General features: G+C 54.0%; 1 protein-coding gene across 1 annotated transcript in view; it reads left to right on the top strand.

The window, feature by feature from the left end:
- The window catches only part of UNC5B (unc-5 netrin receptor B), a gene marked incomplete at its 5' end in the record, with an annotated part of 28,578 nt that extends 5,694 nt beyond the window's left edge, over window positions 1-22,884 (top strand). Inside the window, 15 exons of the mRNA XM_054382731.1 lie at window positions 1,237-1,380; window positions 6,212-6,315; window positions 7,629-7,809; window positions 9,365-9,532; window positions 10,689-10,853; window positions 12,923-12,955; window positions 14,961-15,155; window positions 15,895-16,287; window positions 17,270-17,357; window positions 17,450-17,618; window positions 18,319-18,552; window positions 20,093-20,242; window positions 20,514-20,678; window positions 20,769-20,965; window positions 22,719-22,884. Coding sequence (XP_054238706.1) covers window positions 1,237-1,380; window positions 6,212-6,315; window positions 7,629-7,809; window positions 9,365-9,532; window positions 10,689-10,853; window positions 12,923-12,955; window positions 14,961-15,155; window positions 15,895-16,287; window positions 17,270-17,357; window positions 17,450-17,618; window positions 18,319-18,552; window positions 20,093-20,242; window positions 20,514-20,678; window positions 20,769-20,965; window positions 22,719-22,884 — 2,552 coding nt within the window. The remainder of the gene's footprint in view (window positions 1-1,236; window positions 1,381-6,211; window positions 6,316-7,628; window positions 7,810-9,364; window positions 9,533-10,688; window positions 10,854-12,922; window positions 12,956-14,960; window positions 15,156-15,894; window positions 16,288-17,269; window positions 17,358-17,449; window positions 17,619-18,318; window positions 18,553-20,092; window positions 20,243-20,513; window positions 20,679-20,768; window positions 20,966-22,718) is intronic.
- Between the last annotated feature and the right edge of the window lie 227 nt (window positions 22,885-23,111).

Genomic DNA, 23,111 nt, shown 5'->3' with positions numbered 1-23,111 from the left:
AGTCATTGCACGTCTGCCTTGGCCATGGTGTCCTCCAGATTTCTTGAGGGTGTTGGGGGGGTTGATGGAGCTTTGTCCCACTTTCTATAGTCATTGGCATGGAGCACCCTCTTCTTTGGGTGATTTCCTTAAGATCATTTATTTGTCTGGTTTTTATGTTTGTATTTAAATGGCAGCTGGCAGAGATGATTTCTCTTTGCAGCAAAGCCTTGAAAGTATCCTTCAAACCTGGTGGGTAGGAAAGACCTCTGTCTAAGGCAGCGATGGTGATGTTGATGAAAGGGCATGGGGCTGGTGTAGCAGGGTGATGCCTTCTGAAGCAGTCAAGAGGCCCTGGTCCTCCCTAGCTGGACCAGGGGAAGAAAAGACAAGAATCTTCCCCATGAGCCATTGTTCTGGTTTCAGCTCCAAGTCACCTTCTAGAGGAACCAGTCTCTGTGATTTCACAGAATCAACCAGGTTGGAAAAGACCTCAGAGATCATCAAGTCCAACCTATCACCTAATACCTAAACCCTCCTGACAACTAAACCATGGCTCCAAGTGCCACATCCAAGCTTTTTTTCAACACCTCCAGGGATGATGACTCCCCCACCTCCCTGGACAGCACATTCCAATGGCCAATTACTCTTTCTGAGAAGAACTTTCTCCACACCTCGAGCCTGAACTTCCCCTGGCACAGCTTGAGACTGTGTCCTCTTGTTCTGGGGCTGGTTGCCTGGGAGAGGAGTCCAAGCCCCACCTGGCTGCAACCTCCCTTCAGGTAGTTGTAGACAGCAATAAGGTCTCCCCTGAGCCTCCTCTTCTCCAGGCTCAACACTCCCAGCTCCCTCAGCCTCTCCTCATAGGGCTGTGCTCCAGACCCCTCACCAGCCTCATTGCCCTTCTCTGGACACGTTCAAGTCTCTCAATGTCCTTCTTAAATTGAGGAGCCCAGACCTGGACACAGTACTCATGGTGTGGTCTAACCAGAGCTGAGCACAGGGCAGAATGACTTCCCTGCTCCTGCTGGCCACACTATTTCTGATGCAGGCCAGGATGCCATTGGCCTTCTTGGCCACCTGGGCACACTGCTGGCTCATGTTCATTTCCAGTGGTACCAAACCTCCAGCCTACCGCCTGCACCCTTCAAGCTGCGTGCGTGCATCCAGCAGCCCTCTTGGGGTGCTGCCTCAGTTTCTCTCCCTCCCTCCTTTCGGTCCTGCCAAGGTGACGCCATCCCCTGTGTCCTCTTGCAGGGCTGCTGGTGCGGGAGGTGCAGATCGAGGTGTCCCGGCAGCAGGTGGAGGAGCTCTTTGGCTTGGAGGATTACTGGTGCCAGTGCGTGGCCTGGAGCTCCGCGGGCACCACCAAGAGCCGCCGGGCGTACGTCCGCATAGCCTGTAAGTACCCAGGGCTCCTTGTGCCCTCCTGCACTGCTGCCTCACAGGCTGCTCGTCTGGTGGGAGTGAATCCTCCTCCTAGCTTCTCCTCCACTTTAGGGCCTCCAGAGGGGATAAATGCTTTGGTTTAGAAATTGGTTGCCGAGCCCGAGGTGTGCGCTGGTGGCCGCTCACCAGTGGTGTTCCTCAGGGCTCGGTGTTGGGATCGCTTCTGGTTAACATCTTTAGCGGTCACAGTCTCACAGTATATCAGAGGTTGGAAGGGACCTCAAGACATCATCAGGTCCAACCCCCTTGCCAGAGCAGCATCACTTAGAGTACTCTGCACAGGAATGCATCCAGGTAGGTTTGGAAAGTCTCCAGAGAAGGAGACTCCACAACCCCCCTGGGCAGCCTGTTCCAGTGCTCTGTCACCCTCACTGTAAAGAAGTTTCTCCTCATGTTGAGCTGAAATCTTGTATGTTCAAGTTTGAACCTGTTGATTCTTGTCTTATCACTGTGCACCACCCAAAAGATCCTGGCCCCCTCCACTTGACCCCCACCCCTCAGCTATTGAGAGACATTGATCAGATCCCCTCTCAGCCTTCTCTTCTCCAGACTAAACAGCCCCAGGGCTCTCAGTCTCTCTTCACAGGGGAGATGTTCAAGTCCCCTAAGGCTCTCCCTTGCATTCTGTCCAGCAGGTCTCTGTCTCTCTTGAACTGGGGAGCCCCAAACTGGACACAGGATTGCAGCTGTGGTCTCACCAAGGCAGAGTAGAGGGGGAGAAGAACTTCCCTAGCCCTGCTGGACACACCTTTCTTAATACATCCCAGGATGCCATTGGCTTTCTTGGCTACAAGAGCACATTGTTGTTCCATAGAGAACTTGCTGTCCACCAGCACTTGATCACCTTGGGGAAGACATAGAGTGTGTCAGCAGTAAGTTTGCAGGTAACACCAAGTTAGGTGGGAGTGTTGATCTCCACCAGGGTAGGGAGGCTCTACAGAGGGACTTGGATAGATTGGATCCATGGCCAGCGTTAATGGGATGAGATTCAACAAGGCCAGGTGCTAGGTCCTGCACTGGGCCACAACAACTCCAAGCAACATTACAGGCTTGGGGCAGTGTGGCTGGAAAACTGTCTGGCAGAAAGGGACCTGGGGGTGCTAATGGACAAGCAGCTGAATAGGAGCCAGCAGTGTGCCCAGGTGGCCAAGAAAACCAAAGGCATCCTGGCTGGGATCAGAAATGCTGTGTCCAGCAGGAGCAGGGAGGGGATTATCCCCTTGTACTCAGCTCTGGTGAGGCCACACCTTGAGTATTGTGGACAGTTTTGGGCACCTCGATACAAGAGAGATGTGGAGGTGCTGGAGCCAGTGCAGAGGGCAAGGAAGCTGGGGAAAGGCCTGGAGAATAAATCTGATGAAGAGTGACTGAAGGAGCTGAGGCTGCTTAGTGTGAAAAAGAGAAGGCTGAGGGGAGACCTCATGGCTGCCTACAACTACCTGAAAGGAGGTCGTGGAGAGGCTGGTGCTGGTCTCTTCTCACAGGTAATTAGTGATAGAACAAGAGGAATGGTCTCAAGCTATGACTGGGTAGGTTTAGACTGGACAGTAGGGAAAGATTTTTCCCAGCAAGAGTGGTCAGGGATTGGAATGTGCTGCCCAGGGAGGTGGTGGAGGCACCAACCCTGGATGTGTTGAAAGGTGGTTTGGATGTGGTGCTTGGGGCTATGGTTTAGGGGTGAGCCTTGCAGAGTAGGGTTCTGGGTTGGACTTGGTGATCCTGAGGCTCATTCCAACCTGAATGTTTCTGTGATTCTGTGATCTTGGATCCCAGGGTAGAAAACCTGTGGTGTTGAGTCAGATGAGTGCTGCTTCTGGCAGTCACACAGGTGAAACAGCAGCTGAAGCTCTTCATTCCCAGCTTCCTGGGACTTCAGGCTTCTCTGTGGGGTTGTCTGTCTCCAAAAGTTGGCTCCATGCTGAAAGCAGTCAGTTGGAGATGACCCATCCTTGCTGGATGACCCTGCTCTTAGCTCCCCATCCCTGCCTGCACCTGAACAGGCATCACAGAATTGTAGAATTGTTTTGGTTGGAAAAGACCTTGGAAATCACACAGTCCAATTCTTGACCTAGCACCACTGTGGCCCTTAAACCACGTCCCCAGCTGTCATGTCCATGCATTTCTTGAACACATCCAGGGTCAGTGACCAACGCCTCCCTGGGCAGCCTCTTCCAATCCCTGACCACTCTTGCAGTGGGGAAATTTTTCCTAATATCTGACCTAAACCTCCCCTGGCAAGACTTGAGGCCATTGGGTCTCATTCTGTCACCTGGTACTAGGGAGAAGAGACCAACACCTCACTCCAGCCTCCTCTCAGGGAGTTGTAGAGAGCAAGAAGGTCTCCCATTACCTTCTTTTTTCCAAGCTAAACAACCCCAGTTCCCTCAGCCATTCCTAGCCAAACCTGTTCTCCAGGCCCTTCCCCAGCTTCCTTGTCCTTCTCTGGACATGTTCCAGCACCTCAATGTCCTTCTTGGAGTGAGGGGCTGAAAACTGAGCCAAATATTGAAGGTGCAGCCTCACCAGTGCCAGGTACAAGGACACAATCGCTTCCCTACTCCTGCTGGCCACACTACTGCTGATCCAGAGCAGGATGCTGGTGGCCTTCTTGGCCACCTGAGCACACTGCTAGCTCATCTTCAACTGGGTGCTGACCACCACCCCCTGGTCCTCTTCTTCTGGGCACTTTCCAGCCGCTCTGCCCCACGCTTGGAGCATTGCATGGGATTGTTGTGACCCAAACTGCATGACCCAACACGTAGAATTGTTTGGGTTGGAAGTGGCCTTAAAGATCCTCTAGTTCCAACCCCCATTCCATGGGCTCTAGGGCTTCCTTCTGCTAGACTAGGTTTCTCTGAGCCCCATCCAAGCACCCCAACCTGCCTGGGTGAGATGCTGTGGCACTGCCTGGGTTAATGCTGCATTGCCCAGCAGCGTGCTCAGCTCTTTCTGGTGCTTTATTATGGTTAATAACCCAACAGTGAGCACCTCTCACACCTCGCCTGAATCAGCGACTCTGCGTCCCTAGACTCCCTGCTGTCATATGTCACTCGTCCAAAGCTGCTGTTTGTGGGTGTCAGCCTCATTAAGGGTGAGTTAATCAGGCTCTTACGCAGCTGAATTTGCTCTCCTAGCAAATGAGGTGGCAAAGTTGAAGGAGAACTGCTCAGCTTCCCCACTCGTAAACAGCTTTGGTTGTTGGAGGGCTCATAACCCAGCACATTGTCCAAAGTGGAGGTGGCTGCCAAAGGACTTCAGCTCAACAGGGGAAATGTTCTGAGGCACAGAGCTCTGGCTGCTGATGGAGCCTGTTTGGCCCCAGCCAAGGATTTGGTGTTTCTATGTGGTGAGCAGATGAGAGGAGTGAGAGCTGGTTGCTCTGCACAAGTGGAATCCCAGCTACAGAGGGCTAGGGGCTGTAGCAGAGGGCTGCAGCACCATCTAGTGATGTTCTTGCTCCTTTCAAGGCTCTGGAGTGGGATCCTGCTGTGTCCCCCATGTCCTTGTGGGATCTGCTGGGCTCCTCCTCCTTCTCTAAAGCAGTGGCCAGCCCCGTGCTGAGCTGGGTTGGCTTTTCAGCAGCAGCCATTCCCCATTGCAGCACTGGAGTGTGATGGTTGGGTTTCCAGCATGTTTGGAGACGTGGCTCAACAGGAACCAAGTGGGGCAGAGCCCAGCAACAAGCCCCTGTAGCCCTGAAATTTGGGGATTGGCTTTGTCACCAACATGGGAGCTGAGCAAATCTCATTTTCCCCCCACACACACCCCCTTCTCTAACAAAGAAGGGCCCTGGTGCAGAGTCCAGAGAAGGAAAGAAACAGGAAGGTTGAAGAAGCAGCAGTTAAGCTGAGTTTAGACCCAAGAGTAGAAGACAGGAGGGAGTATAAGCTTGCAAGCATGTGGAAAAGGAAAGGAGTCATCTTTGAGCACCCCGTGGCTGTCCCAGATCCGTCCTGGAAAAATGCTTCCTCAGCTCCTTCCTCCCAGGGCACAGAATCATTGACTGCTTTGGACTGGGAAGAGCATTAAAGGTCATCAAGTCCAACCCCCACTGCAGTCAGCAGGGACATCTGCAACTAGACAGCTTGCTCAGACCTCCAAACAACCTGTCCTGGAATGCTGCCAGGGATGGGGCTTCTATCTATGGGCAACCTAGGCCGGGGTCTCACCAACCTCAGTGTCAAACATTTCTTCCTTCTCTCCAGTCTCAGTTTTCTGCTTTTAGTTTAAACCATCTCCCCTTGTCCTCTTCAAAAGTAAGTCTGTCTGTCAAAAGGCCCTGCTCAAAAGTCTGTCCCCAGCTTTCTGCTTGGCCCCTTCAAGTACTGACAGGCCACCAGAAGGTCTTCCTGGAGCTTTCTCTTCTCTAGGCTGGACAACTCCAACTGTTTCAGCCTGGCCTCACAGCAGAAGGCTTCCAGCCCTCCCAGCATTGCTGTGGCCTCCTCTGGCCCTGCTCCAACAGGTCCATGTCTCTGCTGAGGACTCCAGAGCTGAACCCAGCACTCAGCAGAGCAGAAGGGCAGAATCCCCTCCCTCCCCCTGCTGCTCACGCTGCTGGGGATCAGCCCAGGACACCGCTGGCTCTCGGCTGGCAGCACATGTCCAGCTTTTCCCCTTCTAGCACCCCCAAGTCCTTCTCCATGTTTTGCTCTAGCTGTGCTATGCCAGAGGGATTTCTCTGTTTGTGGGGTCCTGGTGCCAAGGTGATGCCCTCTGCCCACCAAAGGTCTGCAGGCTGTCCTGTTTCTGGTAACCCCTGGGGTTTTCCTTTCCCTCCCAGACCTACGGAAGAACTTTGACCAGGAGCCACTGGGCAAAGAGGTCCAACTGGAGCACGAGGTCCTGCTGCAGTGCCGCCCGCCCGAGGGGGTGCCACAAGCTGAGGTGAGCAGCTCAAAGTGCCTGGGGGGGTTGTCCACTCCCCTCTTGGGGAGAGATGGGGCATGTCCTTGCAGATAGATGGCCTCACGCTGAGACTGTCACCTTTCATTGCTCAGCAGAAGTGTTTATGTGGGGCAGTGGATTTGCTGTTCTTACACCTAACTACAGGTGTAACGTCAGCACCTGCTCAACCCACTTCTGCTCTGCTTTCTGGTCTGCCTTTAACTCATTAAAGGAAAGATCTAACAAGGAGACACCCAAGGGGAGCAGTCAGAAGTAAGATCCAAGGGCTGGGCAAGTCAGTGCAGATAAGTTTCTAGCACAGTTGTGATGCTTTCCCTGTCAACAGCTCTGTCAGCCCTCAAGAGCCGTGTGGTGCTGGTGACCATGACATCCCATCCTTGGCCAAAACAGCAGTGATGTACCCTGGTTTGGCCCTGATTTTGAGGAGATACAGAGTCAAGGCAGCATTGGGCAGTCAGTGGTCGTGGTGCTGAGGACATCAGGGGTCTTGGTGATGAAGTTGGGGAGGGCTTTGGGGCAGGTGATAGGCTGGTCTGAGGGGTGGTGAATTCAGCCCCTCTAAACTGGTGTTTCTCCTTGTTTGTGCCTGCAGCCATGGTCAGTGACAATATTGACTCGTGCCCTTCCCAAGCAACCTAGTGAAGCAGTTGAGTCACAGGATCACAGGACATGAGGGGTTGGAAGGGACCTCCAAAGATAATCAAGTCCAACCAAAGATAATCAACTCCAGCACAGGTCACACAGGAATGCATCCAGATGGGTCTGGAAAGTCTCTAGAGAAGGAGACTCCACAACCTCTCTGGGCAGCCTGTTCCAGTGCTCTGTGAGCCTCCCAGTGCAGAAGTTCCTCCTCATGTTGAGGTGGAACCTCCTGTGCTGGAGTTTCAATCCATTGCCCCTTGTCCTATCCCAGGCTGCAACTGAGCAGAGCCTGGCCCCTCTCTCTTGCCACCCAGCCCTCAGATATTTTTAAATCTTAATTAAATCTCCTCTCAGTCTTCTCCTCTCCGGTCTAAATAGCCTCAGGGCTCTCATCCTCTCCTCACAAGGCAGTGCTTCAGTCCGTTCTTCACCCTGGTAGCCCTCCCTTGGACTCTCTCCAGTAGATCTCTGTCCCTCTTGAACTGGGGAATCCTAGCTCAGCTTTGGAGCCCATGGAGACCCCTCCTGGTGGGGAACAGGTGGGATGGGCATTTCCACTGAAACCTCTGACAAGCTTTTTCCTGGCTGAGTGTTGGGTCCTGATTCAGCTTGATCCCCATCCTTACCCATCGCTTCCTTTGCTTTGCCAGGTGGAGTGGCTGAGGAATGAAGATGTCATCGATCCCACCCAGGACAGCAACTTCCTGATCACCATTGATCACAACCTCATCATCAAGCAGGCTCGCCTCCTGGACACTGCCAACTACACCTGCATGGCCAAGAACATCGTGGCCAAGCGCCGCAGCACCACAGCTGCTGTCATTGTCTACGGTATGGGCCCTTGCTCTTGGAGATGGGAACTTTGCTGGTGGCCACATCTGCAAGGCACTTTCTGGGAGTGGTAGGAGTGAGTTCCACCACCAGCATTAAAGTGGGTAATAGCCAAGGTCTGCAAAAGAGGAAGTTCTACCAGCTTGCACAAGCTAATAGAAACACAGAATAACAGAAAAGACCCCAAGTCCAACCAAGACACCCTGCTCTACAAGGTTCCCCCCTAAACCATGTCCCCAAGCATCACATCCAAACCACCTTTAAACACATCCAGGGCTGATGACTCCACGATCTCCCTGGGCAGCACATTCCAATGCCTGATCACTCTTTTTTATGGAAAAAATTCTTCCTAATGTCCAGTCTAAACCTACCCAGTCGCAGCTCAAGGCCATTCCTTCCACCCCACCGTTAAGTGGAGAATTCTCCAAGCCTTCTTGGTTGGGTATGAAGATGGAAGGAGGTTGGACCCACCCAAATTGCTTTGACTCTCAAAGCAGCTGAAAAGTTGCATTTGGCTGAACTTTGCTGTGAAAACAAAGATCTGCTGTGTCCAGGTGAAAAAAAAAAAAAAAATTTGCAAAGTGGAAAAAGGACCAAAGCAGAGCTGAGCATCAAGACCAAATGCAAGGTCCTGCATCTGGGTCAGGGCAATCCCAAGCACTGATATAGGCTGGGCTGGGACTGGCTTGAGAGCAAGCCTGAAGAAAAAGACTTGGGGGTGCTGGTAGATGAGAAGCTCACCATGAGCCAGCAGTGAGCACTTGCAGCCCAAAAAGCCAACCAGGGCCTGGGCTGCAGCAAGAGAAGTGTGGCCAGCAGGGTGAGGGAGGTGATTCTGCCCTTCTACTCCACTCTGGGGAGACCCCATATGGAGTACTGCATCCAGTTCTGGACCACCTATTACAGGAAAGATCTGGAGGTGCTGGAAGGTGTCCAGAGAAGGGCCATGAGAATGATCAGAAGCCTGGAGCTCCTCTCCTGCGAGGACAGACTGAGAGAGTTGGGGCTGTTCAATCTGCAGAAGAGAAGGCTCTGAGGAGACCTTGTGGCCTTCCAGTATCTGAAGGGGGCTACAAGAAAGCTGGAGAGGGACTTTTTAGGGTGTCAGGGAATGATAGGATTGGGGGGAATGGGGAAAAAAACAGAAATGGGTAGATTCAGGTTGGATGTTGGGAAGAAGTTTTTTACCATGAGGGTGGTGAGACACTGGAACAGGTTGCCCAGGAAGGTGGTAGAAGCTCCATCCCTGGAGTTTTTTGCAGCCACGCTGGATGTGGCTGTGAGCAACCTGCTCTAGTGTGAGGTGTCCCCTGTAGGGAGGATTGGAATTCGATGATCCTTGAGGTCCCTTCCAACCCTGACAATTCTATGATTCTATCATCTTCTGTGTGGGGTACATGACTCAAGAAGGAGTCTCACAATTGGCTTTCCCTGGGAGTGAGCTGTTCCAGGGTGTCACAGGAGACGTGAGGACCTGCTGAACCCTAGGCTTAGCTCCAGTGCCTGCAGCAATGAGCTCCACTGAGTTGTAAACACTGTCCATCTCCTCTTGCAGTGAATGGTGGCTGGTCCACCTGGTCTGAGTGGTCTCCTTGCAACAACCGCTGCGGCCGGGGCTGGCAGAAGCGCACCCGGACCTGCACCAACCCTGCGCCGCTCAACGGTGGCTCCTTCTGCGACGGGCAACCCTTCCAGAAAATCCCCTGCACCACCCTCTGCCCAGGTAAGATCAGCTTAGAAACCTTGCCCCGTGCTGGAGCGTGTCCAGAGAGGGGCAACCAAGCTGGCAAAAGGTCTGGGGAGGAGCAGCTGAGGGAGCTGGGCTTGTTTAGCCTGGAGAAGAGGAGGCTGAGGAAAGACTTCATTGCTCTTTACGCATCCCTGAAAGGAGGTTGGAGTCAGGTGGGAGTTGGTCTCTTCTCTGTGGAGGGATTTAAAAGCCCTGCAGATGTGGTGCTGAGGGACGTGGTTTAGTGGTGGACTTGGCAGTGCTGGGTTGAGAGTTGGACTCTATGATCTTAAAAGTCTTTTCCACCCAAAACAATTCCATGCTGCCCATCCCAAAGGCTGCACGGTCCTGCTGTGCTCTTGGTGCTCACCAAGGAAATGGAGGCTCAGGGAACCAGTTGGAAGCATCTTTAAGTCTGCCATTGCCTGAAAGAGCTGGAGATTCACAGATTGCATTTTGTTAGAAGGCAACCTCAAAGGTCATCTTGTCCAACCTTTCTGTAATCAGCAGGGACCCCTCCAGCTAGATCATGCTGCCCAGGGCCACATCAAGTCTCATCTTGAATGTCTCCTGGGACCTCAGCCACATCCCTGGGCAACCTGTTCCATTATTTCACCACTCTCATTGTAAAGAGCTTCCTCCTAATGTCCAATCTAAATCTACCCTGCTCCAGTTTCAAACCAGTGCCCCTCATCCTGTCATTGCAAGCCCTTCTAAAGAGTCCCTCCCCACCCTTCCTGTAGGTCCCCTTCTGCTATTGAAATGTAGCTCTAAGGTCTCCCTGGAGCCTTCTCTTCTCCAAGCTGAACAGCCCCAACTCTCCCAGTCTGTCTTCATGGGAGAGGTGCTGCAGCCCTCTGATCATCTTTGTGGCCCTCCTCTGCACCTGTTCCAGCAGGTCCATGCCTGTCTTGTGCTGGGAGCCTCAAAGCTGGACACAGTACTCCAGATGAGGTCTCACCAGAGCAGAACAGAGGGTCAGAATTGCCTCTCTCAACCTGTTGCCCATGCTCTTGAGATAGCTGCAGAGTGCTTGGGACAGGGCTCCCCAAAGCTCTTCTGGAAGCACTTAAGAGAAGCTCTGGGGAGCGAACCCCAGAGGGAACAGCCCCTGGGTTGTCCTAATGTGCCTCTTCTTGTTGGGCTGCAGTGGACGGAGCCTGGACGGAGTGGAGCAAGTGGTCAGCCTGCAGCACGGAGTGCACACACTGGAGGAGCAGGGAGTGCGCCGCCCCCGCCCCCCGCAACGGCGGCAAGGACTGCAGCGGCCTCCTGCTCGACTCCAAGAACTGCACCGACGGCCTCTGCATGCACAGTGAGTGCTCAGGGACAGGGGCTCTGGGTGCACAGGGAGTTCTCAGGGACAGGGGCTCTGGGTGCACAGGGAGTTCTCAGGGACAGGGGCTCTGGGTGCACAGGGAGTGCTCAGGGACAGGGGCTCTGCATGCACAGTGAGTGCTCAGGGACAGGGGCTCTGGGTGCACAGGGAGTTCTCAGGAACGGGCTCTGGGTGACAGTGAGTTCTCAGGGACAGGGGCTCTGCATGCACAGTGAGTGCTCAGGGACAGGGGCTCTGCATGCACAGTGAGTGCTCAGGGACAGGGGCTCTGCATGCACAGTGAGTGCTCAGGGACAGGGGCTCTGGGTGCACAGGGAGTTCTCAGGGACAGGGGCTCTGGGTGCACAGGGAGTTCTCAGGGACAGGGGCTCTGCATGCACAGTGAGTGCTCAGGGACAGGGGCTCTGCATGCACAGTGAGTTCTCAGGGGCAGGGGTATGAGTGCGCAGGGACAGGGACTCTGCATGCAGAGTGAGTGCTCAGGAACAGGGGCTCTGGGTGCACAGTGAGTTCTCAGGGACACAGGCTCTGCATGCACAGCGAGCGCTCAGGGACAGGGGCGCTGCATGCACAGTGAGCGCTCAGGGACAGGGGCGCTGCATGCACAGTGAGCGCTCAGGGACAGGGGCGCTGCATGCACAGTGAGTGCTCAGGGACAGGGGCGCTGCATGCACAGTGAGTGCTCAGGGACAGGGACTCTGCATGCACAGTGAGTGCTCAGGGACAGGACTCTGCATGCACAGTGAGTGCTCAGGGGCAGGGGTATGAGTGCGCAGGGACAGGGACTCTGCATGCAGAGTGAGTGCTCAGGAACAGGGGCTCTGCATGCACAGTGAGTTCTCAGGGACACGGGCTCTTCATGCAGAGGCTCTGCATGCACAGTGGGTGCTCAGGGACAGGGGCTCTGCATGCACAGTGGGTGCTCAGGGACAGGGGCTCTGCATGCACAGTGAGTGCTCAGGGACAGGGACTGCATGCAGATGCTCTGCATGCACAGTGAGTGCTCAGGGACAGGGGCTCTGCATGCACAGGGAGTGCCCAGGGACAGGGACTGCATGCAGATTCTCTGCACGCACAGTGAGTGCTCAGGGACAGGGGCTCTGCATACAGAGGCTCTGCACGTACAGTGAGTGCTCAGGAGCAAGGGCTCTGCATGCAGAGGCTCTCGGTGCATGGTGAGTGCTTAGGGACAGAGGCTCTTGGGTGCACAGTGTGTGCTCAGCGACAGGGACTGATTGCAGAGGCTCTCCATGCACTGTGAGTGCTCAGGGACAGGAGCTCTGCATGCACAGTTGAGTGCTCAGGGACAGGGGACTGCATGGGGCTGCTGGCCCTGCTGCTCTCATCCTTGCCCATGCCATTGTTGGCCAAGTTTCCCAAGCTGATGGGGTAGGCAGCTGTGCCTCTTGACTTGAAGTTGCATCTTGTAAAGGTAGTTGTGTTTTTTTTTTAACCTAACTCGTCCCTTCCAGTGGTAGTTGTGACCTGGTAGAAAGAAAGATGTTGAGATTATGGTGGGATCTAAATCTAAATGTCCCATCAAGCCTTCCGAAGCAGTGCTGGGTTTGGGGTCTCTGCTGAAATAAAAGCTGGTTGGTGTTAGTTGGGGTAAGCTGATGGGGTCTCTGCTTGGTAGGAGCCCTGGATCACTCCTGGTGGTAATAATAATAACAACAACAGCAATATATGGTGCTGCCACACTATGAGTGGCCACACCACAGGCCGAGTGGCCAATGCTGCCACCTGCTGCTGTGTGACACCACTGTCCCCTTCAACACTGCCACAGCCAGAAGAGTCCTGTTAGCTGGGAATGTGCACCCCAAGGGCTGGCCAGGCATGGGGACAGCCTCAGCACCAAGCTTCTAGCTGGCTTTCTGCATGCCCTGGGGAATGATGATGTTGCTCTCCCATTCCTTCCCACTGTGCTGCAGCTCCTCATGAACCCCCAGGCTGGCTTTCTCCCCATGCCTGCCTTTTTGTTTTTCTCTCATCCTCATCATCACCTTCACCTTTTATTTTCTCACTTCTTTTTTTCCCCCTGACAGATAAAAGAGTTCTAAGCGAACCCAAAAGCCACCGTAAGTGTTCATTTCATGGCCATTTTTGTTTCTTTGCCAGGCATTGGTTTGGTTTTGCTTTGTCACATCCATGCTTAGAGGTCCTCAGCAGCTGGGGCAGGACATGGGGCGTGAAGGGAAGAGGGAGCAGCCACCCCAAAACTCCAGTGTACATTAAATCCCCATGCTCTGCTTTGCACCTCTGCTCCCATCCCCTCCTTTTTGCTGCCTGAAGTTCTTGGGTGCACCACAGGCTCAGAGAATGGTGGGGGTTGGAAGGGACCTCTGGAGATCATCTAGTCAAACCCCTCTGCTAAAAGCAGGGTCACCCAGAGCAGGTTTGTGTCCAGGAGGGTTTTGAGTATCTCCAGAGAAGCAGCCATGATGCAGCCAGTGTCTCATCACCAAAGCTACTCTAGGGACCAACACTGCTCCGTGAGGACTTCTCCTTCTTTGAGTTGGGGGTGCTGGAGGCATGAGGGTTCCTGTTTCTGGCATCCAGAGAAGGGGAACTTGGGGGTGAGGTGACACCTCCTACAAGTGGTATAGTCCTAACATGGTTTAGGTCAGGTTCACACCAGTGTGAAACCAAGACATGGGGGTGAGCATTGAGGGAGGAAGAAGGAAGGCTTTAGCTAGGAGCTTCACTGTGCTTTGCTTTCCCTCTTCATCCCTCTCCTTCCTGGGCAGGTCTGTCCAAGACACACCAAGCATTTAAAGCTTGAGAGCCTGATGGCAGGGGAAGGGAAAAGGTGGGAGCTGAGTGGTGTCTTGATCTGGATTTTTGGATGGACCTATTTCTGAGATGCTTGGATAGGTGTTAGGTTAAGTCCTCAGGGTTGTCTCTGTAGGATCACAGGATGTTAGGGGTTGGAAGGGGCCTCCAAAGATCATTGAGTTCAACCCCCCTGCCAGAGCACAGGTCACACAGGAACACATCCAGATGGGGCTTGAAAGTCTCCAGAGAAGGAGACTCCACAACCTCTCTGGGCAGCCTGTTCCAGTGCTCTGTGAGCCTCACAGTGCAGAAGTTCCTCCTCATGTTGAGGTGGAACCTCCTGTGCTGGAGTTTCCATCCATTGCCCTTGTCCTATTCCAGGGTGCAGCTGAGCAGAGCCTTTCCCCTCCCTCTTGACCCCCAGCCCTCAGACATTTATAAACACGTGAGGGTTGATAGCTGATAGCTTCCTGAATCTGAGCTGGGCTTCTTAGTGCTCAAGTCTGCATTGAGGCATGGTGAGGTGTCCTCCAAAGGTCTGGGGGGTTCACCTTCTGGCATCACTCTTGGCTTCTGGACTGCCACAGCCTTTTCAGAAGGCTTAGTGCCCATCTTCTCCTTCCTGCTGTGGAGGGTTGAAAACTTCCCCTCTTCCCCCACCCCATTAAATTTGCTAGCCCAACCCAGCTGGAAACAAATGGAATCTGTATTTACAAGCAAAAAACTACAATCTGCAATGGAATACAATGAATGTATACAAAATAGGCAATAGTTACAATATTTACAGGGATTTACAATTGATAAGCAGCATAAGTACCCCCCTGGCCAAAAACCAGGGGAGCTACTAATAGCTTCTCCCTCCCTGCCTCTCCCCCACTCCACTCCTTACTCCCCTGGGCACAAAGGGACAAGTGAAAGAGCAGAGGCTTGTTAGAACTTAGCCAAAACAATGCAGCCAAGGTCATCAGAAGCCCAAAGTTAGTATCTCCCAGAGCCAAGAAGCTGAGAGAGAGAGAGAGCCAGGAAGTTCACCAAACTAATTCTCAGTGTCGAATAACCTCTCCAATGGGATCGCTTAGGACTTACCATTAGTTTACTTCTTCACACCCAATAGTGATTTATTTACATTCCACCACTTTCTGCTCAGGATCTGTGGAAAGTTTTAAAGGTACAGCCTGAAAACCTGCTTAGGCCCTGAGGTATTGGTAGGCTTGGGGGGTAGGGAGGGGGTGGGGAAGCACCACTGGGTCTCGACCGCCCGTTCCTGGTGCTCCTTTTTTCACCTCCATTGCCTTTTGTCCTTCCCAGTGCTGGAGGCCACAGGTGACGTGGCCCTGTACGCCGGGCTGGTGGTGGCCATTTTTGTGTTCCTGGTGATCCTGATGGCCGTGGGGGTGGTGGTGTACCGGAGGAGGTGCCGGGATTTCGACACGGACATCACGGACTCCTCGGCCGCTCTGACTGGGGGCTTCCACCCGGTCAACTTCAAGACCTCCCGCCATGGTAAGAGCCTTAGCACCCCTGGCAGGTCACAGTCTCTCACAGTATGTCCTTTGCTAAAGCAGGGTCACCCCCACAGCAGCTTGCCCAGCATCACAATGTCCAGGTGGGTTTAGGATCTCTCCAGAGGAGGAGACTCCACAGTCTCTCTGGACAGCCCGCTCCAGGGTTCCAGCACCCTCACAGCAAAGAAGTTTCTCCTCCTGCTCAGATGGAACCTCCTGGGTTCCAGTTTGTGCCCACTGCTTTTTGTGCTGTTGCTGCTAAGCACTGAAAAGAGTCTGGCCCCATCCTCTTGCTCTCCTCCCATTTTAGGTATTGATCAGCATTGATCAGATCCCTTCTCAGGCTGTTCTTCTCTATACTAACCAGCCCCAGGTCTCTCAGCCTTTCCTCCTCACAGAGATGCTTCAGTCCCTTCAGCATCTTCACAGCCTCTGCTGGACTCACTCCAGTCTCTCTTGAACTGGGAAGCCCAGAACTGGATATAGTACCTCCAGATGTGGCCTCACTAGGGCAGAGCAGAGAGGGAGGAGAACCTCCCTCGACCTGCTGGCTACACTCTTCTGCTGAGGAAGGGCCTGGTGGAAGGCAGAGAGCTGCAGCCCAGTTCTGTATCTGTTGTACCTTTTGCACGTCCTCCGTCCCTTGCAGGCTTCTCCCAGGCATCTCTTTCAACCAAGCAGTGCTCTTCCACCTCTTTGTTTCCACCACCATCTTCATCCCTTTCCTCCTCCTGCAGACAACCCCCAGCTGCTGCACCCCTCGATGCAGCCGGACCTGACGGCCAGCGCCGGGGTGTACCGTGGCCCCATGTACGCCCTGCAGGACTCCTCTGACAAGATCCCCATGACCAACTCCCCCCTGCTTGACCCCCTCCCCAACCTCAAGATTAAGGTCTACAACTCCTCCACCACCTCCTCCTCACCGGGGCTCCACGACGGCACAGATCTGCTCGGGGGAGTCCCCACTACAGGCACCTACCCAGGGGACAACACCAGGGATGGTCACTTTGCCAACGTGAGGAACAAAGCCCTGGGCTCCCAGCACCTCCTCAGCTTGCCCCGGGAGCATGGCAACAGTGCCAGTGGCACGTTTGGCTACCTGGGAGGAAGGCTCACCATACCAGGCACTGGTAAGCCCTGGGCTGGGGAGGAGGGTGACTTTGGCTGCTGAATGAGCAAGGAGTTGTTCTTCTCTGCTCTTTGCTGTCCCAAACGTCATAGAATTGTCAGGGTTGGAAGGGACCTTGAGGACCATCAAGTTCCAACCCCCCTGCCATGGGCAAGGGACACCTCACACTAGAGCAGGTTGCTCACAGCCACATCCAGCCTGGCTGTAAAAACTTCCAGGGATGAGGCTTCTACCACCTCCCTGGGCAACCTGTTCCAGTGTCTCACCACCCTCATGGGGAAGAACTTCTTCCTAATCTCCAATCTAAATCTCCCCTCCTCTAGCTTGGATCACTGTGTAAAGGATTTCTTCCTAATCTCCAGTCTCAATATCAGAGAATCACAGAGTACATCCAGTTGGGGAAGAGACCCCAAAGATCATCCAGTCCAAGCCTTGACCCAGCACTGAAGGGTCAACACTAAACCATGTTCCTGAGTGTCAGGTCCACACGCTGCTTAAACACGTCCAGGGGCAGTGACTGCCCTGGGCAGTCTGTTCCAATGTTTGAGAACCCTTTCAGTGAAGAAACATCGAGCCTGAACCTCCCCTGGTGCAGCTTGTAACCATTTCCTCTAGTCCTGTCACTTGCCACCAAGCAGAAGAGGCTGCCCCCTCCTTGCTCTAACCTCAGGGTGGTAGTAGAGAGTGATGAGGTCTCCCCTCAGCCTCCTCTTCTCCAGACTGAACAACCCCAGCTCCCTCAGCTGCTCCTCAGAAGGAGGGCAGCAAGCTATTCCAAAGCCAGACTCCTCAGGATGGAGATCCCAACCTCCTGGCATTTCCCTGGCTAGCCCTGCCATCGATCCAGGGCCAGTACCTTGTAGCTGAGGAGCACCTGGTGATACTTCTCTTGCAGTGCTCTGGGCTGCCCTTGCCCTCCCCAGCAGAGTGCAAGGGCGGTTTGTTCCTCACTCTGTGACTAACTCCTGCCTGTGCTGTGCTAGGGGTGAGCCTGCTGGTGCCCCACGGGGCCATCCCCCAGGGGAAGTTCTACGAGATGTACCTGGTCCTCAACAAGGCAGAGAACGCCCTGTAAGTCACACCACTGCTACCCAAGCTTCTGCTCTTCCCAGAGGTGGCCAGGAGGCTCTCTTTGTGAGCAGTGTCCCTTCTCCCCTGCCCAGGCTGCCCTCGGAGGGCACGCAGACGGTGCTGAGCCCGGCGGTGACCTGCGGCCCCACCGGCCTCCTGCTCTGCCGCCCTGTGGTCCTCACCCTGCCTCACTGTGCCGACGTCGGCTCCTCGGATTGGATCTACCAGCTGAAAACACAGTCCCACCAGGGAAACTGGGAGGTAAGCTGGGAACCCAGATCCAGGCAGGTTCTCCTCCTCCTCTGCTCTGCCCTGGTGAGGCCTCCCCTGGAATTTTGCATCCAGTTTTGGGCTCCCCCCAGCTGAAGAGGGACAGGGATCTGCTGGAGAGAGTCCAACAGAGGGCTATGAGGATGATGAAAGGACTGGAGCACTGCCTGATGAGGAAAGGCTGAGAGCCCTTCTCCTAGACTGGAGAAGAGAAGACTGAGAGGGGGATTTAATCTATGTCTATAAATATCTGAGGGCTGGGGGGCAAGAGGGAGGGGCCAGACTCTGCTCAGTTGCAGCCTGGGATAGGACAAGGGGTAATGGATAGAAACTCCAGCACAGGAGGTTCCACCTCAACATGAGGAGGAACTTCTGCACTGTGAGGCTCACAGAGCACTGAAGAGGTTGCCCAGAGAGGTTGTGGAGTCTCCTTCTCTAGGGACTTTCAAAACCCATCTGGATGCATTCCTGTGCGACCTGTGCTGGATTCTATGGCCCTGCTCTGACAGGGGGGTTGGATTCGCTGATCTCCAGAGTTCCCTACCAACCCCTCACATCCTGTGATCCTATGAACCCAACACCTGCAGCCACAGGAGACCATGAGCTTTGTGGGTTGCAGTCCCCTGCCCCCCCCAGGAAACCTCCCCTGGATGATGGATGGGCTGTGACCCTCAGTCTTGATTGCTTCTAGGAAGTTGTGACCTTGGATGAGGAGACCCTCAACACTCCCTGTTACTGCCAGCTGGAAGCCAAGTCCTGCCACATTTTGCTAGACCAGCTTGGCACCTATGTCTTCGTGGGAGAGTCCTACTCCAGGTCAGCCATCAAGAGGCTCCAGCTGGCAATCTTTGCACCTAGCATTTGCACTTCCCTGGAGTACAACCTCAAGGTCTACTGCCTGGAGGACACACCAGATGCTCTGAAGGTAACATCACCTTGTAACACCAACATGGGCTGCCCCTCCTTCCCAAACCCGTTTGTACTGGCAGTGAGATGCTGTCTGGTGCCTCTCAGGATGTCCTGGCCCCAGGGAGGAGGCAACCTGATGCAACTGCCTGCAAAGTGACCACAGTGAAATAATGAGCGTGTTTACTGCTTTCCCTCTCCTTCCTCACCCTCCCTGATGGGAACAATAAAGGTGTTGCTCAGCTCCTTCACTGGGCTCCCTTCCTGCAGATCTCCCATGAGAGATTTTGCTGCTGCTGGGTGGCTTGTCTCATGCCATCACAGACTCCCAGCATAGTGGGGGTTCTGGAAATCATCTAGTTCAATCCCCCTGCTGAACACTGCAGATTGAGGTGGTGGAGTCATCATCCCTTGAGGCATTCAAAAAACATGTAGACATGGCACTGTGGGACATGGTTTAATGGCCATGGTGGTCTTAGGTCAATGGTTGGACTCGAGGGTCTTAGAGAGGTCTTTTCCAACCCAAACAGTTCTCTGATTCTATGGCCAGGCAGGTTTGGATTCTCTCTGGAGAAAGAGACTCTGGGCAGCCTAGTCCCAGTGCTCCAGCACCCTCAAAGTAATGAGACTCAAAGTAATCTCATAGAAAAAGTTTTCTCATGGAAAAAAAAAAAAAAAAAACAAACCACCACTACTTGCTGCTGTGATTTGCCTTAGTTTTCTATAGAGCATGTTAGTCCTGCATGGAGACATCTCTCTCCCCTCCTTGGGGAGAGTTTTGTGGCATGGATCCCACCAAGCACAGCACTGGAAGCTTGGGTTGTGATGCTTTGGCTGCTTGGACCAGCAGTGCGGTGGTTGATGGATTCCCAGTGACTTGTCCTGTGCTGCCAGGGTTTGCTGCAGTGCCTCTAGGTGGGGATGCAGACATCACTCTGGCTCCTAGATGGTATTTTCCTCCTGAGAGCTGCTGGTGCAGTACTGGGACAGTGTTAAAGACAGATTGTGTGACCTTTGTGTTGGACCTTGGCATTGTCTGAGGAGTACAGAGGCTCATTGTTATAAAGTTCAAGTTATCACAGGATGGTGGAGGTTGGAAGAGATCTCTGGACATCATCCAGTCCAACCCCCCTACTAAAGCAGAGTCACCCACAGCAGCTTGCCTAGCATCACAATGTCCAGGTGGGTTTGGGATCTCTCCGGAGGAGACTCCACAGTCTCTCTGGGCAGCCTGCTCCAGGGCTCCAGCACCCTCACAGCAAAGAAGTTTCTCCTCCTGTTCAGATGGAACCTCCTGGGTTCCAGTGCGTGCCCATTGCTCGTTGTCCTGTCCTGGGCACCACTGAAGAGCGTTTGGCATAGGTGGGGATGGCATGTGAGATGAGTTGGCAAATTCTTGGAGGGCAGCTGGCATGGCAGCCAAGGCTGCTTTCCTTAGGAGGCCTCCCTGTGGGCTGGTTGCTGCTGCTGTCTCCTTTTAGCAGGAACATGCTTGGCTTTGGCTCTGGAGTGGGGAGAGGAGGGGGAGGGTTTCACACTGCCTGTCCTGCTGCCCACAGGAGGTGCTGGAGCTGGAGCGGACCCTGGGTGGGTACCTGCTGGAGGAGCCCAAGCCCCTGCCCTTCAAGGACAGCTACCACAACTTGCGTCTCTCCATCCATGACATCCCTCATGCGCTCTGGAGGAGCAAGCTGCTGGCCAAGTACCAGGTGAGGGGCTGAGGCCAGAGCAGCTGGCATCCCCAACTGGGGACACCATCTTCAGCCAGGCACCATGGAGTTGTGAGCACCTTGGTCTTATCTTAGAGTTGTCCCCTGAAGGACTGGAGGAGGAAGGGGAACCAGTTGGTCTTCCCCGGTGGGATTCAGTCTGTGGGGGCCTTCTGTCCCATCTTATCCCCATGGAGTGTCTGGAGGAGGTGGGATCTCCCAAGGGAAGCTGCTGGAGCCTTTGCTGAGCCCACGCTTTGGTGATCTGCAGGAAATCCCTTTCTATCACATCTGGAGCGGCAGCCAGCGAGCCCTGCACTGCACCTTCACGTTAGAGAGGTACAGCCAGGCCTCCACCGAGCTCACCTGCAAGATCTGCGTCCGGCAGGTGGAAGGGGAAGGGCAGATCTTCCAGCTCCACATCACCTTGGGAGAGGTGAGTGGCTGGGAGGTGGGAGGACAGCAAGAGGACACGCTCAGGACATGCTCCATGCTGTAACATCTCGCCCTGTTCGCCTCCTTGCAGCACACCAGCACCTTTGACACCCTTCGCTCCCACCACAGCGCTGGCACCACCAGCACCACCACCAGCACCACCCAGGTGGGACCCTATGCCTTCAAAATCCCCCTCTCCATCCGGCAGAAGATCTGCAACAGCCTGGATGCCCCCAACTCCAGAGGCAATGACTGGAGGCTTCTCGCCCAGAAGCTTTCCATGGACCGGTGAGTCTGCTCATGCTTTGCTTTCTCCTCTTGTGTCCTGGGCAGGGAGAGCTTCACTCTGTGCTCCCTCCCTACTGCAGGCATCCAGCTAGGCCATGGCTAGCTATGTAGGTCCACCTATAAATCATACAATCATAGAATGGCTTAGGTTGGAAGGCACCTTAGAGATCATCTACTCCAACCTCCCCACCTCTCAACTCAACTTGGCTGCTCAAGACCTCATCCAGCCTGGCCTTGAACACCCCCCAGGAAGGAGGCATCCACAACATCCCTGGGCAACCTGTTCTAGAGTCCTATCACCCTTGTACTGAAGAACTTCCTAAGATCTAGTCTAAGATCCAGGTCTCAAGCACAAACCCTGTGAGGAAAGGCTGAGGGAGCTGGGGGTGTTTAGCCTGGAGAAGAGGAGGCTCAGGGGAGACCTCATTGCTGTCTACAACTACCTGAAGGGAGGTTGTAGCCAGGTGGGGGTTGGTCTCTTCTCCCAGGCAACCAGCAACAGAACAAGAGGACGCAGTCTCAAGCTGCCCAGGGGAAGTTTAGGCTCAAGGTGAGAAGAAAGTTCTTCACAGAGTGATTTGCCATTGGAATGTGCTGCCCAGGGAGGTGGTGGAGTCACCATCCCTGGAGGTGTTCAAAAAAGGATTAGACATGGCTCTTGGAGCCATGGTTTAGTTAGTCATGAGGTGCTGGGTGATAGGTTGGACTTGATGATCTCTGAGGTCTTTTCCAACCTGGTTGATTCTATGATAAACCTACTTTCAGCTTCAAACAATTCCCCCTTGTCCTGTCTCTAGACACCCTTATGAAAAGTCCCTCTCCAGCTTTCCAGTAGGCTCCCTTCAAGTATTGGAAGGCAGCTCTAAGGTCCCCCTGGAGCCTTCTCTTCTCCAGGCTGAACAACCCCAGCTCCTCATAGCAGAGGTGTTCCAGCCCTGTTAATACTGAGGAACATGGTTTAGTAGTGACTTGGTTTGGTTAATGGTTGGACTTGATGATCTGAAAGGTCTTTTCCAACCAAAACAGTTGTAGGACAAATATGGATATATAGGTCTGTGCAGTTAAACCCATCTATATCCATCTATGCCACAGTCCTGGGTCTCTGGTCACTCTGAACTGGCCCTTAAATATCTGGGACCATGCTTGTGCTTACTTCTGCCTGGGTTCACCTCCAAGGACTGAAGGAAGGGAGGGTAATTCCAGCAAAAGAAAGCTTGCCCTGCCTTCTGCATGAATGCCAGCTGTGTATAAAAGCTGAAGACAACATCTGGAGGGCTTTAGCATTTGTGTTACAGCATTTCCATCAGAGTTCATAGAATCATGGAATTGTTAGGGTTGGAAGGGACCTCAAGGATCAGCCAGTTCCAACTCCCCCTCCGCCCTGCCATGGGCAGGGACACCTCACACTACAGCAGGTTGCTCACAGCCACATCCAGCCTGGCTGCAAAAACCCCCAGGGATGGGGCTTCTACTACCGTCCTGGGCAACCTCTTCCAGTGTCTCACCACCCTCATGGGGAAGAATTTCTTCCTAACCTCCAGTCTCAATCTACCCATTTCTAGTTTTGTTCCATTCCTCATGTTGTAGACAGATTTGCCTCTCTAGCATCCTTCCGCCTTGAGGGTTGACCTAGCTGACCTTTGGAGGTCCCTCCCGACCCAGAGCATTCTGTGATTCCTTGATTCTATGATTCCTTCCATCCCCAAAGGGCACTGCACCAACGTGGACCTCCTCTCTTGTTTCCCATTTGTAGGTATCTGAACTACTTTGCCACCAAAGCCAGCCCCACCGGGGTGCTCCTGGACTTATGGGAAGCTGAGCACCAAGACGACGGCGATCTCAACACCTTGGCCAGTGCCTTAGAAGAGATGGGCAAGAGTGAGATGCTGGTGGTCATGGCCACAGAGGGAGACTGCTGATGATGCTACTCACGACCAGGAGGATAAAAACCCTGGGGGGGCAAGGGTGGAAGACCCTTCCCTGATGGCAGAGTCGGGGAGGCACATCCAGCCCCGGGCAGCGGCTGAGTGAGGAAGGGGCCAAGGCCGGCGCTCCTCCCTCCCTCCCTGCATCACTGTCAGCCTTAGAGACCCATCCTCAGCGTTTACAAAGCAATTCAAGTGTTACACAGCATTCCTCTTCCTCC

This window comes from Indicator indicator, chromosome 7, assembly GCF_027791375.1.
Source record: "Indicator indicator isolate 239-I01 chromosome 7, UM_Iind_1.1, whole genome shotgun sequence".
In the NCBI taxonomy this organism is placed as follows: domain Eukaryota; kingdom Metazoa; phylum Chordata; class Aves; order Piciformes; family Indicatoridae; genus Indicator; species Indicator indicator.
The sequence above is the reverse complement of the archived record's forward strand: the minus strand, read 5'-3'. Positions and strand labels throughout refer to the sequence as shown.